This window comes from Euwallacea similis, chromosome 25 (assembly GCF_039881205.1).
Source record: "Euwallacea similis isolate ESF13 chromosome 25, ESF131.1, whole genome shotgun sequence".
Lineage (NCBI taxonomy): Eukaryota > Metazoa > Arthropoda > Insecta > Coleoptera > Curculionidae > Euwallacea > Euwallacea similis.
The window spans coordinates 487,211-507,251 of NC_089633.1; the positions used below are offsets into that span (position 1 = coordinate 487,211).

General features: G+C 34.3%; 1 protein-coding gene and 1 pseudogene across 1 annotated transcript; one reads left to right on the forward strand and one right to left on the reverse strand.

Moving 5' to 3' along the window:
- The first annotated feature begins 5,755 nt into the window (after positions 1–5,755).
- LOC136416819 (dihydroorotate dehydrogenase (quinone), mitochondrial-like) lies at positions 5,756–7,318 on the forward strand. Its single transcript, XM_066402184.1, has 5 exons — positions 5,756–5,878; positions 5,939–6,148; positions 6,210–6,604; positions 6,662–7,008; positions 7,061–7,318. The coding sequence occupies exons 1-5, from the start codon at positions 5,861–5,863 to the stop codon at positions 7,249–7,251; spliced, it is 1,161 nt and encodes a 386-aa protein (XP_066258281.1). The 5' UTR covers positions 5,756–5,860; the 3' UTR covers positions 7,252–7,318.
- Positions 7,284–8,390, reverse strand: LOC136416798 (uncharacterized; annotated as a pseudogene).
- Positions 8,391–20,041: the final 11,651 nt, after the last annotated feature.

Genomic DNA, 20,041 nt, shown 5'->3' on the forward strand with positions numbered 1-20,041 from the left:
ATGAAACTGAAGGTGACACTGACCCTTTAGCAACGCACTCATCCAGATTTGAGCCAATCAGACCTCCATCAGAAGCGTCAACTCCAAAAACAAAACCGAATTCTCAATCAATAAGAATTCCACCGGAGGCGGACGCTTCAGCACCCAAAAAGCGAAACAAAACAACGAAAAGTGATGCCAGGGTAGACGAAACTTACAATTTTATGAAAAATATCCAAAACGAGGTAAAATCAAAAGATGACTTCATAATATACGAAAACGTAGCCAGTAGAATGCACAGCGCCAATCAAAATAGACGTGCCGTATCTATAGCAAAAAATCACATTAATAATATACTTTTTCAATTAGAGATGGGAGAATTTGCTTATCACAGAACCACATATCAGTCAGTTATTTACTATTCTCCGCAAGCGTCACCTGCACCGTTTTCAGTTTCAATTCCATTATCTAGTTCATTATCCAATTAGTCCTCATCACCGAACCTATCAAGGCATTCCTTTAATATTCCACAATACCAAATGAATTAATACCACAGTCTCAATAACACTCTCTTCATTTTTCACACTCTCAGACAACAATGCCGTGGCAATCAAAGTTATTAAATACATCACAAACTTCACACCATCGACCACAACAGCATTTGAATATGCCAGAATCTCAATCCACTTTATTAGCAGAATGTAGTCGAATTTCTCAAAAATAATTCTACCGAATCTATTTTTATTGACAATACATCATAAATAAATAATTGCTTTGTTTAATTTTTCCTTACCTGACAATATCTGTTGAACACTTCAGTGATGGCTTCACATACTTCGGGTACAATTGAGGAGATAGATTGCTTCGATATTTTAAACAGGTTAGACTGGTAAACGAATCTCCTGTAGCTATATGTCGCAAAGCAACCATCAATCTAATTGATGGGGTGGAGTCGCGGCACGGTAGTTCGTATTTTTTTTACAAATTTTAGGGGCGACCAAACATAAAACTTCTTTGAAATCATATTTTGTAAGTCTGACGAAATTGCGGAACGAGCTACCATCGTTCAAGAGAAACTTCACCATTAAGTTGTCACCATAGCTTGACCTATTTTGTAAAAACTGTCGTTGCCACCGTCTTCTTTTCTGTTTCTGGCCATGAGAAGCTATTACAATGAAAGCAGCACTAACAGCAGCAGCAGTAGATCGGTTCATGTTCGTCAACACCGCATTTAGCTTGGACGCGTAACTGATTTTGGTTTGGATACGCGACACTGTTGATCGCATATATCCGGATACAAGTCGTTGTGTCCAACCAATATGGTGCCAACAGTTGGCAATATTTTGTTGGCCGGTTTGTACTTACCTTAACAATAATGTATTTTATATACTATCGACCACAAAAGTGGTCGACCAGTTTCAAATCAAAATCGCTTGCGGTACTGTGGGTCGGATACCTTTTTTTGTCACACTTGACCTATGTTACTTTTTGTTGGATCCTTCTTTTTGTGTATATACATTAATATTATGCACACAAACATGTGTTGCTGGTTCAATTCATTGAGACAATTTAATTTTTTGGTATTTTCTCAGTTCGTTGCTCAGCTGCAATGCCACCAAATCTAAGCGATAATATTAAAAATAATATAGTACTTTTGTATGAACAAGGGCATGATATTTCCGAAATTATTCGTGAGTTGAATATTACGGTACGTCATTACATTGTCTTTTTTCAATTAAGATAACTTTATCACTGGCTTAAATTTGGGGACATTTTTTTTGTTTATATTGTTACTTCTGGCAAGAAATTTATCTTGAGTTGAGCGAAAAGTCTGTGAGATGTCAGCTGTGTTACCCAGGGTGTTCCAAATTCGATGTGCTATTATTACTGTCTCTTAAACGGGAAGAGTTACAGGGTCGGTTAAATTGGAAGAAATGTGCCAAATTTAATACTCTTCTAAGAACCGAAAACAATGTTGCCGAATGATTTTTAGTTTCTGAGTTGTGAGTGTGGAAAAAATAAAGTCAATTTTATCTTTACACTTTTTCTCTAAGAATAATAGTTATTGAGTTATCCTCCGCGAACATCTCAGTGGGACACCTTGTATACAGAGTGTCGGAAAAAAAGGTGTGCAAAATTTTACCATATATTCTTTGGTCAAAAATAGAACGATTCGCGTTAACTTAGTTATGTTCGAAATTGCTTCCTTTAGCCGCTAGAGGTCGTTCAAAACAAATTATTTTGAAAAGATTTTTCCTATTTTTTCGTAAACGCGTTAATCGATTTGGTTTATTTTTGGCATGCGTTAATACGTCCCATAGTGTTACTATTTAAGGGTAGAACGAACGTTTTAGATATTTGGAAAGTGTGAGAAGGATGACGTCATAAGTTGAAGTTTTTTCATATTTTTTGTGTTAACAATTTTACGACATTAAAATATTTTTTATTTAGTAGATCAATTACACAGGAAGTGTTTTCTTGTCTTGTAAAATTAACGGTAGATTAATGGTTAAGCCAATATTTTTATTTTTGTGTGTCTCTGTCAACAGTAGTTATTAATTCAAATTAATTTAAATTACTTACAATTTTCACAACAAGAGCATCGGAACATTATTACGTATTAAGTAAATGTTCAAAATATCCATCGTTTTGTTCAACGCATTTATTAACACTTGCTACTATCGTTTTTGTCGGTTGAGGGAAAAAAAGGAATTCATTTCGAGATTTAGTTCCTTTCTCTTCCCAAATGAATTTAAAATATTGTAAGTAAATTAGAACCCGTAATGCGACTTTGTTCTTTTCCTCACCAAATGATGGGCCATATCGAAAAATATAGATTTCACTAAAAAAGTCAAAATTATACATTTTTGGAGTTAGTTCCCTTTATTTCTCATCGATTCAATTCTAATTCAGACAACATCTCCTTTGTTACTACGTCTCCTTTATTTTTTGCAAATTTTTGAAATTATTTGACCAAACAAATAGCTTGTTGATAACTTTGTAGAGTTGTTTAATCACTGACATCCGGTTCTGCATCCGAGTCATCCGAAATGTGCATAGGTTCTCCTAGTGTTATAAAATCGACGGTAAAGACTTCATCATCATGTTCTAATATTAGATCGGTATCAATATTAATAAAGTCATCCAAATTATTGTTGCTAACCCCTTTAGTTTCACAGTTTCGCAACATTTCAGATAAAACAAACAAAGGTAGATCATCTTCTACTGAATCATCTCCGTTTCCTATTTTCACATTTTCTCGTCTTATTCCAGCTTTACGGAAGTAATTTTTAATTGTCTTTTCTATTACCTTCCGCCAGGCAGTTTTTAAAAAATAAATAGCATCCACCACATTTATAACTTTAGTAAGCTCTTGAATACTATCAATAGATTCCATTTTCGATAATAAATGTTTAACCATAATTAATCTATTAACAATGACAAATAAATTACTTAATCTTATTTAAAAAACTTTTTGCGTCTTCTGAATTAACACTTCTAGTCTCCTTAGATATGACTTTGAAAGTTATGTTATGCTTATTGCGGAATTTTCCAAGCCACCCAGATGACGTACTGAAATTTTCGTACTCCAAATGTTGTGCAATATCTTTTGCTTTAGCCCGAACTAAGAGCCCTAAAAAAATTGAATTTTAAAAATAATTACACCCCTGTCTTTTACATTTACCTGACAAAGGAATGTCTTTGTTTCTTACTTTTACGAACAAATTATAACAAAGTTTATTGATATTTAAACCCATTGGTTTCATAAAACTTCGTTTCACCTGCATATTACCATTAGAAAGCCACTTGTTTAATAATTTGTTTCTACTTTTAATAACCTCAACAGTTTTTGTCTTTCCTATATTAAAACGTTTTGACAAATTTTCGACATTAAGTTTCTCCTTGTTGTATATTTCCACTATGTCAATTTTCTCTTTAAGAGTTAACATGTAACGTTTTCTAGACATTTTTCCGATACGGCGTTCAAACAATCACTAATTTTAAACATTGAATAAATATCCGAAGAGGTCAAGGAGCAAAAATTGTACAACGGGGAACAATATACTTGTAGCCAAGGAACTCCCTGACAACCTACCTCGCTAATGTAATGTTGTCTCGATCTAAAAGATTTGAATTAATTTTACGATGTTAGTTCAAAAGAGAGTTTGAACGCGTTTTGTGTAGAATTGTCGTGTCCCTGTCCGCCCAAGGGAGTGTCCGTTCAAAGAAGGGCCATTTATATCAGATTCTATAACCAAATTCCGGACTGCGAAAAAGTGTCCGCTCAACAGAGGTATTCGTTTATTGGAGGTGTCTGTTAAGAAAGATTTCACTGTATCTTAAAGTTGCAATTTTAATTTTGGCGGTATTGCTTGTCGCATCATTGTATCTTGTTTTTTTATACCAATTTGAACTTTCGACAGCAGTTCCTCAAATCTTTCTTCAGACATTCTTAAACGATTTCTATATTCTTCTTTATCCTCTAACGTTAGCTCCTTCAGCAAAACTTCTGATGGTTCCAATCTATTTCTTCTTAAAATCCCCTGCCTTACCCAAAAACGACGTTTTTTTACGACTTTTCTTCATATTACATAAAATTAATTTCAATTCTTCTTTTAATAAAACTGCAATTATCTGAACACATTCACGCACAACTTTATTCGACGCCATTTTTAAATTGAAACAGCTAATCAGCCTATATTGAAATGTATGAACAATAACTGATTCAAGTTGCATTCAACTTTTGTTGATCAACCAAATTGGGTCAATTTAACTTGATTCGTGAGAGAAAGTGCCTTTAAGTAGCCTTTAACATGCATATTGGTTAAGTTCTGGTTAGTTCATACTCTTTTATAAACATTGGAAGACCGATACTCCATATCTACGGGGGGAATATTGTGATGCATCATTAGAGACCACCCGCTCCGAGAACCTGCGCTGGCAAGTGACACTGTCATGAAAATCTCACTTGACGGGTGACAGTAGCGGACGAACAGAAAGGGGTTGTCGGGATTATGTGTGTATGCTTACCGATGTCGGTAATAGTCGGTAATTACGGTGTGCACCTGGAGTGAACGGGTCCGTATTGGGTTATAATTCACGGTGGACACACAGGAAGGATTAGTATTCAGCCCGACAGAGAAACTGATCCAGTATATTAAATAAGCGCTTTTCCTACTAAACCACTTTATTTGGCACAGAGTTAAGGTTTTGCACTATCATAGCTTGGTATCACTAATACTAAGAGTGATGTTGTGGTACTTTACACAGTTCAGGCAGTTCAAGGCAGAAGAGTCAAGTTAAAAGAGAACTTTTTCGGGGTTGTTTTCCCTTTTGGTTCGTCCTCCACTGTCACCCGTCAAGTGAGACTTTCCCGACAGTGTCACTTGACGGTGTAGGTTCTTGGAGTGGACGATCTCTCGAGTGGTGCACCACAGGGTCGTTAGTTTTAAAGGGGAAAACAACACCCAGAAAGCTCTCTTTCTGTCCTGAACTCTTGAAGAAGTAATTAAAGTATCACAACATCACCCTTAGTATTAGTGATACCAAGCTGTGATAATTAGTGCAAACCTTATTCTTGTATACATTAATTGGTTGAGTAAAAGAAGTGCGTATTTAATCTACCGGATCAGTTTCTCTGTCGTGTTGAATACTGATCTCTTCTGCGTGTCTACCGGGAAACTATAACGTAAAACGTGCCTGTTCACTCCACGTGCACGCTGCACTGTTACCGACACGCCATCGGTAAACATACGTGCACATAACCCCGACAAAACTTTTAATTGTAATGTTTATTTACTGAATGTAATAACATATATAAATTATAAATTCTTATTTAGAAAAACAATAGTTGCTAATAATCTAAGGTTTAATTACAAAAATGGGTCTCTTTTTCCGAGTAAGAAATTAATTTTATTATTTCCCATTCATATAGAAGTAATAATTGATCAAATTTCAGGGCAAAACAAAATCCTTATTGTATGTGGTAGCTAGTGCAACTGGACTCTATGCTGGAGTGTGCATTTACAATGGAAACTACAAGTTCTATAAAGATACTTTAATGCCCTTAGTACGCTTACTTGATCCAGAGAGAGCACATAATTTAGCAGTGTTTGTAAGTCAATACAGACTACTACCAAAAGTTGTATTCAAGGATCCTGATATTTTGGTAAAAAGTTCAAAAATCATACTCAAATCCCATTAGCCCCACAACATCATTCAAATTTTAGCGAGTACATGTGCTTGGCAAAGATTTTCCAAATCCTATAGGAATAGCTGCAGGTTTTGACAAGGATGGCAAGACTATAATGGGCTTAAAAGATATTGGTTTTGGGTTTGTTGAAATAGGTTCAGTTACACCTCTGCCACAATTGGGAAATGACAAACCAAGAGTGTTTCGACTGTTAGAGGACCGAGCTGTGATAAATAGATATGGTTTTAATAGCCAAGGGCATGAAGAGGTCTTGCAAAGGATAAAAAATATTAAATGCAATGCTGAAACTCCAGTTATTGTGGGAATCAATTTGGGAAAAAACAAAACCTCTGATGACGCAGTAAAAGATTATGTGGAAGGGATTGAAAAGTTTGGAGGAATTGCAGATTATTTAGTAATAAATATTAGCAGGTGTAGCACAAATCAAACTTATGTACTTATGTGACACCTAAAACTATTTATTTATAGTCCTAATACACCAAATTTGCGAACACTTCAAAACAAAGAAAATCTAGGAATGTTGTTGAAAGCTGTTGTTGAGGCTAAGAACAGATTAAGTGAACCTAAGCCCCCATTATTACTTAAATTAGCTCCAGACCTTAATTATGAGGAGAAAAAAGACATTGCTGAAATTGTCAAACGAAAAGGCTGTATGGTGGATGGTTTAATTGTGTGTAACACAACAGTACAAAGACCAAAGCTTATAAGTAAATATAAAAATGAGCAGGGTGGTTTGAGTGGGGCTCCCTTGAAAGACACATCTACACAAATGATTAAAGATATGAGTCGGCTTACAAATGGAATTTTAATTATTGGTAAGGGCTATAAATTAATTACTAACAATTTTTTAATATTGCAATTATTTAGGTGTAGGGGGTGTATCGTCAGGAAAAGATGCTTATGAGAAAATTAAAGCTGGAGCAAGTTTGATACAAATTTATTCGGCACTAATTTATGATGGACCACCTTTAGTCAGCCAAATAAAGAAGGAATTAGCCGATTTAGTTGCTAAAGATGGTTTTAAGAATATAAGTGAAGCAATTGGGAAAGATCGGTGATAAATAAAAAAGCCTTTGTAACAAAAATATATTTAATGAAATAAAACGTGTTTTATTTTAACTTTAACTTGAGTCGTGTACTGAGATGTAACGTAATGTTCAACATATATCTAATTTTCATCTGCATTAATAACTAATTGTAATCCTAGAAGTACACTTTCCCCAGTGGAAATAGACACTTTACTGGAATAATGCTAAACTTTAATAATATGCTTTATATTGGCAAAAGTGTATGTGAAATCTGTTTTCTCCTTGTACTGATAATTAGTCACACAATCGGAGGGTTTATCGAGGCTTACTTAAGATTCCCCCTGAAAGCGGCTAAATTCATGAATCTGAATTTCAGAGAATTGTTAACTTTCACTTACGGAGAGACTTTCACTTTGTAATACGAAATAGAGGTACTCTGGGCTGAAAATAATTCGTAGTTCATCGGCCATGTTATCAAGGCTCTGTAGTAGCTCACAAAATATATTTGCATTTATCACAATTTTATTTAAGTTGCATTCTTCAGTCAAACTGAGATTTCCACACTTCTCTATATTCATAGTTTTAATTTCACAATCCACAGTAATTTTTTTTTCGCTGAGATTCATTCAAATTTTGTTTTCAAAATTATTAAAATCTATATGTAAATGCATAATGTAAGGAATTCATGCAAAGACCTAAATAAATATAAGAATAAATTGATTAAAAGGTGGTTCTGGTAGGCTTGAGCCTTCAATAAGACTTGACAAAAACAGGATATTTCTCATTATTGTAAATAGCCTAATAAAGTAGTGTTGTATATTAAACGATGAAGACAAGACTTGTAAACTTACATAACACAAAAGTGATTCACAAGTTTCGAATGTTAACTTCAAGCTGTGGTTACTGTCATCCCCAAATATATTGAGGATATCAGTAAATGTTTTTAAGTTTATTTTAAATAAGTTGTCTTTTGTGTTGGTTACATGATAGAAGAAGAACATGGTTCGTGGATCGTATGCTGATATCTCGGTGTATTTTATTTCATCCAGTGTTATTTTGAGACTCTTCTATGGGGCGAAAAATTACGTACTAGAAATGTTACTCTTAATTTCGCTCTCTTGCCATTAATCAAGTATAACCTCTTTAATTGCTATTGATTTCAGCACATGCAGAAAGGTACACAGAAGTTAAAAAATGACTATTTCTAACAATCATCATTACTTCATAAAAAAATGGAGTTTTAAGGAATACATATTCCACTGATCCGAACCCTAAATTATAAAATTTAAAGTGGGGACCAGCATCCCCAATCATTTCACTAAATTTTTTTCAGTTAAATTATTTGTCATAAAGGGATATTTTTTTAAAATGGAAGTAAAAATCTTCTGTAGATCTGTTTCTTTGATTCGTTTCTATTAAAAAAAAATTAAAGAAATATGAAAATGAGGCTAAAAATAAATTACATTTCATTCACTATATTACTTTCATAAAATTAAAAATAAATTTAAATAAATAATCTTAACAACACTTAATTTATAAAAGACATAAATTGTGCACGTCAGTAATGAATGCATTCATAATTCATCTTAATTAATTTTATCTGATGTTTTTTAGAACAATTGTGCATCATACGTAGATAGTAGTAATAAATAATAATGGCCTGACGGTGTATAGACATTTTTATACGGACCTGTGTTTAAAAGTAAATCTTCAAATAGTGGTTACCAGTATTTTAAACTATACAGGGTGGTGACGATTTTGATGTGTCACTATTAGGATCACGAAAAGTAGAACAGATAGAGAAACGGTTAAATCAGAGAAAAGTTGCGCATTTTAAGACCCTCTCACATGAGCTTTTTAAAAAAGCAAAATATCTTGTCATTTTTTAAATATTAAAAAAATAACTGAAAATCGTCGATTTTGTTTTTTATTATTTTCTTTGCTATTATAAGGAGTAAAAATATGAATATTGGTACACATACTTAATTCGATCGTCGACTTGATTCAGTCGAAAAGACGATACATGTTATAATTTTGAAGACACGGCACCCAATTTTCGTTTTTCTTATGGACGCCATACTTCATTTTTATACTGCTAGATAGAGCGAAAAATTTCCTTTACAACACATTACAAAATATTTTCAAAAAATCCAATAAAAAAATAAAATTTCTAATCGCCTTTACCATTTTAATTTTAATAAAGATATTTTTTTATATCGGGTGGACCATGAGAAAAAAAACTGCTTTGCTGTGACGTTGATTCGAATTGAAAATAGTTACGCCTTATTCAAATCTGAATTCAATCTGTTTTTGCAAAGTGTGTAATGTACTAAAATGTTTTCAAATGAAGAAAAACAGGATATGTACGATTCAAACGTACGTATTTATAGGAATTGTCAAACGGCTGCAGAAAATTATCATCAATTATACCCTGAAAGGCAACAACCAAATCCTGCAATATTTTCTAGACTTTCCCGAAATTTAGCAACTTATAGTAGCTTCCAACAGGTATGTTCACTGAAATATCAACTACTAAGAGCTGCTAATATCAACGAAATCAACATTTTGGCGAAAGTTGAAATTAATCCTGCTCACTCAAATCACAACATTGTCAACGAATGTAACATCCACGACAGTACTGTTCGTAAGATTTTGAAAAAAAACAAGCTCCATGATTACAAATTCCTTCCTGTTCAAAGATTTCATGAGGGTGATGCACAAAGAAGATTGGAGTTTTACAATTGGTACATCGGAAAACTACAAGACAATTTACATTTCTCCAGGAAAGTGCTTTGAACCGACGATTCTTTTTTTACCAATAATGGAATATTTAATAGGAAAAACTAGCACTTTTACTTCACAGTAAATCCTCGTTCAGTGAGGCAGGGTAGACCTCAAATTAGATTTTCGTTAAATGTGTGGGCTGGAATAATTGACAGCAAAATTTTGGGTCCTGTGTTTATCAATAATTGATTAAACGGACGTACATATGTCAATTTTCTGCAAGACGATTTGGAAAATTCAATGGAAGAAATTCTATTAGCTGTTGAGCGGGACATGTGGTTTTAAAATGATGGCGTCCCTCCTCATAACACAAATGTTGTGAGGCAAATTTTAAATATAGATTTCCCAAAAAATGGATGGGCACATATGGACCTATTCGGTGGTCACCATGTTCTCCATGCTTAAACCCTTTGGACTTCTTCTTGTGGGATATCGTAAAGAACGATGAGTTTGCAACCGTTACAAACAATTCAAAACACCTAGAAATGAAGATAACTAATTCGTTTCAAGCAATATCGCAGGAAAGTGTTCTAAGAGCTGTGGGTCAAATGAGCTTAAGAACACGACTTTGTGTTGAAAATAATGGTGGCCATTTTGAATAGTTATTAAATTAGTTATTTGTTCTAGGTATCACATTTGTTAAGTTTTTAGGTGTAAGATACTAATGTTAGAATAATGTAGAAATAAAATTTTGTAATTTAAAAATATCTACAGTGCAGAAAAACTTTAGAAAAGTACTACCTAGAAAGCAATTGAAAGGCTGGGAATATGCCATAAATCAAGGAGAAACTCGCAGAGAAACGTTTGCCAATTCATGACATATATGTAGGTTTTCTCTGAAGTTGTCTAGGGTTTATTGATATTAACGGATACACTTATGATTTTGCTTGCGGATAACAGTGCTGGTGAGCCACTCGAAAGAAAGAGGACCTTCTGGATTCGGGGCGCTCTTAAGTACTAAACTAAGGGTAATTAAAACAGTGTCGTACCCTGGCTAGAAGGCAATTACCGACTTATGACACCACCTGAGTCGTTACTGTGGTACTGATAACACTTTGTCGGTACATTTCCATAGATGCCGACAAAGCGCGGCCGCACTTCTCATCAACGCCGACAAAGGGCGGCTATCCTTTCCCACAAGTACCAACAAAGGGTGGTTAGATCTTAATCATAAAATAGCAGAATTGCATGAAGATAATGATTGCGAAACCCTCTTAATTGACGAAAATACTTCTAACCAGGTTGCGACATAAATAGACGTCCTATAGGGGCAACTTCAGCCCCCTCAACTCTTTCATCTTAAATTAACAGACCAAACCTAATTAATAGTATTAGAGCACTATCACGATTTACAACTCAAAGACTTCCGATTGTGCCTCGACTTTATCGTAAAAATGGAGAAGTCTTTACATATGTACAAAAGGGTTAGATCTATTCGACCTAAGAATCCCACATACATATGTACATCGATATTCATCAATGGGCTTTATAGGCCAATAGACATATTGGATTAGTTAATACTGCTTTTAAAGCTTTTGACCATTGGATAAAAAAAATTAAGCATCGTCATCGTGTTATTTCTAGAAAAAAAAATTATAACCAAGAACTTAATAGAGCAACATATAATAATTAAAAAAAGCAAACGAATTTATAGATGCTTTTAAGAATGAAATGTATTCTTATGGATATGATAATGTATATGTCGGAATAGAGTTTGATGCGTTTTCCATGTTTGAGGAAAAATATTTTTCTAATAGCCAAAGAATGAAACGACAGACTAGTGAATTCATTACCCCACAACCACTCTTCTGCTTGTCAATTTATTAACTGCCAGTTCTTTGTCCCTGTTATCTTAACTTTCCCAGTTCTGGTGAGTCTTTCAGAACCGTGGGAAAAGTACCTGCTAGTCCCTATTACAAAGGGACCAACAGTTAGCGTCACCCAAATAATTAGCACACATGGCCACTTAGGAACGTCCTGATATTAGTGACCTCGCTCGACAATGATTTTTCTTAACTTTTAAACCCTACCCATATAAAAGAAGACTCTTATTCTACCCTGGGGCACTACTGTACCCCGTAATAGAAAATCCAAAAAAAAAACTACAAAAATCAAATTTATTACAAAAAAACTTACATTACATTTTATTTTCTTAAAAACTAGTTATTTTTTGCTCAGGTGGGGCATATTTTTACTTGGTGTTCTGCGCAAATAAATTTTGAACACATCTGGCAACTGATACGACTTTTACGATCGCGAGATCGATTACAAAAGCCACACCTTCCTGAGGTTTTATCCTTATCTTGTTTTATGTCGTTTGATACGTTTTCTTTCAATATTCCCACGATGCTGTTCTGAAGATACAAAGGCAAAGTTGGCCAAGTTAACCTTTCTCTCATATAAAGTTTTATGAGTAACAATGCTAAATTTTTCAAATATGTTCGTCTATCTATCTAATCTAATCTATCGAATGGTTTCCTTTTCTTTTGCTTTAGAACCGTTGACAAGTACTAATGTGTTTACTCCGACAATATTCAGCAATCCATAAAATAGACAAAAAGGCCAACGACATGTTCTTCTGGAGACGGAATACTGATGGCAAAGCTTGTCTAGTGTGTCGACTCCTTCTTTGGTTTTATTGTAGAACTGAATTATTTCAGGCCATGAAACATCTTTATGTGCTTGATCATGCATACTAGATAGCATCATCACATTTTTTATTTTATTTTGGCAGACAGTATGAAAAAAGTGTAAATTCCTCTGAGAAAGCAAACATTGCACTATTTCTCTGTCTTTTTTTTATATCTGTAAAACTTGGGGGAATCTCTGCTTTGTTTGTCTTCATAGTTCTGTGGTGCATTATACACTCGAGAGTAGTTCACACCGAGAACCTGCACCGACAAGTGACACTCACAGGAGTGACAGTTGACGAGTAGCAGGGACGGAAATAGCGAAAGGGTTGGTTAGCTATATAAACCCAAACAGACCCTTAAAATCTCTCTTATCTCTTATATACTCTTACACACTTAGTCTCTCATACCCTTAAGCTCTTATACTCTTACTCTCAGCTCTCTCGAGGTAACGTACCACGATTATCACCCTCGGTATAGTACATACAGACTGTGATAATAAACATAGCAATAGTTTTGTGTAAATAAAGATAGTCGAGCAGTATCAGCGCGTATTTTGTATCTATGACTAGTATCTTTGCCGGGTTAGAATACTGGTCCCTTCAGCGTGTTCAACTTGTAACGGAAGAATAGATCACCCCGTTAGCACCAACAACATGCCGCGTTACTCCGAATCCTATCGGTAAACGCAAACACCTATAAACCCGACAGTTCCTACAATTGTCACTGTCACTTGATGATTTTTTAACAATTTGTGGCGGAGCCAGCAGCGCGTGCAGTGTCACTCGTCTAATAATGACAGTGACAGTGCACTGCGAACCAGAGCAGTATCTCGGTTCTGTAGAGAACTAAAACAACGGCGGGAAAACATTTTCCGTAACGGTTTCCGGAAATACATTCTGGATAGTTCGATCCAAACCATATAAAACCGTTGATCACATCACCAACGGTCTCTTTTCTCTTCCGGGCCTCGCACCCTCCACATGTACTCCAACTGGTAACAATCATACTCTGTACACAGTAGAAATAAGTTTATTCTAAGTTTAGTAATAAAACACATCACGTTCCTGTTTTACGAGTTTGGTGTGGCAATCCTATTTCTGACGCCCAATGGAAAACGCCTAGTGATTCCATACCACGACGGCAGGACAAATTTTTGTGCCATTGGGACTGATGTAAACCAATTGTCAAAAGTATAATTTTTGTTGGTTCCATGAATGGGTTTGGTTATTTCCACTGAATAATACTCAGCAACTGGTACACCTGCCGGAATGGAACCTTTTCCAGTATATACTTGAGCATTGAGCATATAAAATGTCTTAGCATCACAAAGCATAATAATTTTAATCCCATATTTGTCAGATTTAGAGGGACACTTGCCTTTAAACGCAAGCAACTGGTCATCAACTGTACAATATTCAGAAGGAATATACAATTCCTGACTCTTTTGAACTATATAATCAAATAATTCTCTAACGGGAGCCAAGCGATTCTCTTTTTTTCGTTTAGCTCTAGTTTCACGATCGTCAAAACGCAAACAATTAGTAAGAAATTCAAATCTGGATTGAGGCATTGTGGAACGGAAGTACCCCACCCCAGAATATTTATCAAATAACTCCTGGACAGTGACATAATTCATATCCAAAACTCCAGCTAACAAATATAGACCAAATAGTGCCTTCAATTCAATTATACTGATATATATAGCAAAATTAGGTTTTATACTTGCGGAAGCCGCTTTATCTTCTCTGAATCGTTAATTTTTATAACTAAATCGTTGTTTCTCTATTTCAGAGTTTGTGAATCGCACTATATTGTTCATAAGGTCATCAGTAAAAAATAAGCAGAAAGCTTCAAGACCCGATTTTACTTAACGAGCATCACCTCTGTTTCCAAGTAAATAAAGCACTATATTTCTTTTTGCACATCGGGTGCGAGTTGGCTTTACCCCGCTCCATTCAAATTTATTTTTTCCGAAGAGTTTAGTTGGTACATTCATTACTTTCACTAAGTCTGAATCATCCCTAGTTAAGTCTTTATCTCCATTTTTATTCTCCTAAATTAAGTTAGAGTCACTTTCATCAGTGCTAACTCTGACATCTTCATCTCCGTCAATTGGTTGAATTGTGTCATCCTCATCAAAAGACTGATAGAGGTTATCTTCAGGGGATTCATCTTCCTTTTCGGTTAGATACTTTTCTATAATTGTCTCAATTTCGAACTGTTTTAGAAAGAGGCGCTGCCGTTTCTTACTAGGACGACCACTATTTGTGGTTGGTTGAGAAGTTAAATTATCCATAACCTAAGATTTAATTATTTATAACTTTACGCTACTTTTCAATAATAAACATTTCAAAAGGCAAACTTACCAAAATTATAAATTTTCACTCAAAAACAATATTGCATTCTGCCACTGATGTATTGCTTTATTGTACTAATCCTACCCTGGGGTGCATAGGTACCCCAACCTAGTATATCATATCACAAATGGATGTCAGCTGAACAAGAAATACATCAACCTATCCCCACCTTTTATATAAGAAGATAAAAGGGGATCTAGACGTGTAGCATTACTATTCTAAGAATAATATTAGTTTAAGCTTTGTGTGAGGTACACGAGTACCCCGGGTAGGGTTTAAAGGTTAAGAAGACTGTCAGCCTGCCCTTCATCTTATTATCTCTTCTAATGTTACATTTACAGAACTTAAGAACTAATAAATCTCCGACAAATATATTATAAAAAATCATGGACTAAAAGATTCTGCAGCTAAATTGAAAGAGGAACTTTTTCATGTTATTACTCAAATGCAGCTTACTAATACTGAAACAAAAACAAAAAGGTACAATAATGATTACCAGTAACAAACAGGTAGTGAAAAACGAACAAAGTGACTAATTGAGACAATCGAAACAATGTAATGATAATCATTAATCTACGAAAGACGAATCTGAATTGTATAACATTGTATTTATTTTTTTATTGTTATACAGGGTGATTAATTGGGAATGGGACATGACGAAACCCAAGATAGAGGACACCAAAATATTACGATTGGACGCAACATGCCTTATATCAATGTTGCGCGTTTCAGAGTTACAGGGTGTTAAAAGTTAAAATTTTATTTTAAAATTCCTTAATAACTTTTTGTGTTTTCACAGCATCAATACCAAAATCGATGTACTTAGGTTTTGTAAGATGCCAAATAAGGTTTTTGATCTAATTTTTACGAAATTTCTAGAGGGCGCTAGTTACAACCCACCACTTCGATATATTTGGTCAAATTTTTTTATAAGTACAACTAAGGTTAAATTTTATTCAATATATTGAAAGTACGTCTATTTTTACGCAAAAAAGGTATTCTTGTTCAATTCCGATATCTCTCTTCGTTTACGAGATTTTTACCTATAAGCTAATTCGTGTCGTGCCATTTCAAATCCTCAAAAACGGAGGTGGCTGTGATTCACTTGCATAGCAAGGCATTACTTAGCCGTTGTTACTTTAGCTTGTCAAAGTAATGTAGGATCGCGTCCCTTGTAGATAGGCGTTACTTTTAAGCTGGATACATGTTAGATAGTAGGAATTAACTTTAAGATTGTCATATCCCTGGGGTACGACCCTGGTGGGCATTAGTTGGGGCATGGGAACTTCCCATGCCATGTCTTGTCGGTGTTGGAAATCCTCGCAATAAACCGGGTCGACATTGGAACTGCCTGTAATATACTTTGTCGGCATTTGAATTGCCCTTGATAAATTTCGTTGGCCCTATAGTGGCTGTTCCAATTCCTAGCTTAAGACGTAACGGTTTGATGCGGCGGGTGGTGCAGATGGCACCCTAGCCAGAGTACGCCCATGGTTTATCACCATGGGTTTTAGTATCTAAGATTTTGCAGGGCATGTACAAGCCCTCTTTTCTTCTAGGTTCGGTTGTTATTGGTAACTCAGAAGTCGCGTCCGCGCTCGCTAAACTCACAAGTTACTTTATACTCTCTTTTGTTCACTTTACATTAATAAACGCATACTTATAGTCCTTTCCTATATGTGATTTCATTATAAGATATAAACACCATCCTATATCTACAGTAGTATCAAAACCCGATACTGCAGTAATTAGACTCTTTTCTTATCATTTGCTCTTTTTAAGTAAAAAATAGTAATTTAAAAGTAAAAATGCCAAGGCATAATGACTTTTCCTTTAGTGAGATTCGCGATATGATTTGTGTTTTTGCTCAAATGCATTTTAACAGTCGTGCTGCAGCACGTAGTTATTTTGAATTATATCCCAACCGACAACAACCCAATCACAAATTATTCAGAAACCTGTACAATCGTTTGGGAGAAACAGGCTCTTTTCACCCTCAAAGCCAAAACAATGATGCTCGAAAAACTATCCCGGTTGAACAGGAAGAGGAAGTTTTAGTACGAATTGCTGAAAATAAAACATTAAGTACACGCCGGTTAAGTGCAACGATGGGAATGAGTCAATCGTCTGTCTAGAGAATTTTACATAAAGAAAAATTCCATCTATATCATTTAACGCCTGTTCAAAATTTGCTCGCTGAAGACCGTTCTGCTCGCTTAAGATTTGCTCGATTTTTGCAAGAGAAACAAAACGAAGATCCAAATTTTTTGAACAAAATTTTATTTACTGACGAGGCAACTTTCACACGCCGTGGAATTTTTAACTGGAAAAATAGTCATTTATGGGATTCTGAGAATCCAAATGCTGTACGAGAAACACATTTTCAACACGAATTTAAGATAAACACTTGGTGTGGTGTAATAGGTGACTTTTTTATTGGTCCTTTCGAACTTCCAGCCAATTTAAATGGCCTTCGGTATTTAAATTTTTTGCAAGGACAATTTAACGAAATTCTCGAATATGTTCCATTATATTTACGTCAAAATATGTGGTTCATGCAAGACGGAGCGGCTCCACATTTTTCTCTCCAAGTGTGCCAACATTTAAACAATGTTTTTCCACATCGATAGATCGGTCGTGGAAGTGAATTTCCGAGGCCTGCGAGAAGTCCAGACTTCAACCCATTGGACTTCTCAATATGGTCAAGTATGAAAGCAATTGTATACAAAGGAACAATTAATACTCGCTAAGAATTATGCCAAAAAATTCAACAAGCAGCTGATAAAATCAAGAATAACGTCGATATGCAATTTAGAATAAAAAGATTTTTGAGAAAAAGGTTAGTAAAGTGCATTGAGGTGGAAGGTGGTCATTTTGAACAGCTGCTTAAATAAAACTTATTTTTCATTTGTTATTGGCTTTTCATTTGCTTAATGCGGCAAAATATTTATTTGAAAATTAATAAAACCGAGTTGAAATGGAACGACACGAATTAGCTCATAGGCAAAAATCTCGTAAACGAAGAGAGATATCGGGATTGAACAAGAATACCTTTTTTGCGTAAAAATAGACGCTCTTTCAATATATTGAATAAAATTTGACCTTAGTTGCACTCATAAAAAAATATGACCAAATATACCGAAGCGGTGGGTTGTAACTAGCGCCCTCTAGAAATTTCATAAAAATTAAATCAAGATCCTTATTTGGCATCTTACAAAACCTAAGTACACCAATTTTGGTGTTGATGCTATGAAAACACAAAAAGTTATTAAGGAATTTTAAAATAAAATTTTAACTTTTAACACCCTGTAACTTCAAAACGCGCAACATTAATATGAGGCATGTTGCGGCCAATCGTCATATTTTGGTATCCTCTATCTTGGGTTTCGTCATGTCCCATTCCCAATGAATCACCCTGTATATGCTTTGTTATAGTTCTTGCTGCACTCTAATGACGACATGTCTCACGCATTAGTCTGCATCGCACTGTGTGGGTAGATCTCTGTTTTCTACTTTCTTATGTTTGAGGTTATGTTTGTTTAGGGGAGTTGTTTCGTCGTGCAGTGTCGTCTAATTATAATCGTTTATCTTTGATTTGCGTTTGTTAATGTGATATTTCACTAAAAAATAAAATTTGATAAATTATCCGGGTACTTATGTGTTCAAGAAGTATATTTGCTTGTTTAGGTTTGTTTTACAAGAAGAGAGAAATTAGATGCCAAAGTTAAAGATGAGTGAACATCCGTTTTATTAGTACATAAATCCAGTTTTGATAAAATCGTAACATCCCCAGCATTTGTTGACAAAACGTTGTTAATAGGGGAAATAACAAACACTGAGGAAATGGTTTTAATTACTGCATCTCGTCGCTTTGGGAAGAGCGCCTATTGTATGCACATGCTAAAAACATTCCTTCAGATACAGATGGATGAAAATGGACAAGCCATTTATCTTAAGACTTCGACTAATTACAACATCTTTAAAAACAACAATTTATTAATTTTCCAACAAGTAGACTTATTTGGAAAAACTTTGATAGATGTTCAGTAATACGTATTGATTTCAAAAGTGTAAGTGGAGATAGTTTTAGTGAAATAGATGAAATTCAAATAGTACTATAATATAAGGTGTTCCAACAACATGATTATTTATTAATGTCTGATAAGTTAAATAAGACAACAAAAGACAAATTTAATTTCTATTATGATCATATTAAATATGAAATGCTATCAAAATCACAAATAATACATGGCTTAAAATATCTATCAAAATGTATTAATGATCATTTTAATGCACAAGTATTTGTTTTAATTGACGAATGCGATACACCTATAAATAAAGCTTTACTTAAAACAAACACTGATATAAAGAAATTTAACAAATTGCTTTGTTCAATATTCTCTAGTACCCTAAAAAGTATGTTCAGTACTACCAGTATGTCTGTCGAGTTTTGCTTACTAGAATATCTTATTTCGCTACAATTTAACAACATTGAAAAGTTTATGTTTTTTGGTGATCATCCGTTTGTTAAATTGTACTGAGATAGAAATCAGTGATAGTAATCTGTTAAAAAAAAATTATAAACGAACAAGAAAGTAACCAGGTTAAATTAAAATATAACGGTTATTCTAACTTGAGCCAAATAAAAATTATATTCATTATAAACAATTTTACATTATTTATATACAGGAGTATAAAAAATTATTGAGAATCATCTAGCTTATTAGAAAATTTTTCAGAAATACTACTTACAGGACATAAATTAAGCAATTTTTGAAAAGCATTTTAAATTTCACTACAAAATCATAAAGGTCTAAAATTCAACCATAGTTTTATTACTAACTAATGATACATATACATATAAAGGTATAAACAAGTTTCCGCTGTTTGATATAAAAAATTAGGAATTTATTGTGAAAGAAAGGTGCATTATGTTTTATTCAAAGTATTGTCCATCACTAGTCATTAGATTTTCCTATCTTTCTGGCAGCATTCAAATACCACGTCGGAGGAACTCTTCATCTTTTGAGGCTATCTATGAATCGA

Coding starts and splice junctions, on each gene's coding strand:
- LOC136416819 (XM_066402184.1), top strand. Junction 6,149..6,209: donor TCAAGGATCCTGATATTTTG/GTAAAAAGTTCA, acceptor TTCAAATTTTAG/CGAGTACATGTGCTTGGCAA. Junction 7,009..7,060: donor AAATGGAATTTTAATTATTG/GTAAGGGCTATA, acceptor GCAATTATTTAG/GTGTAGGGGGTGTATCGTCA.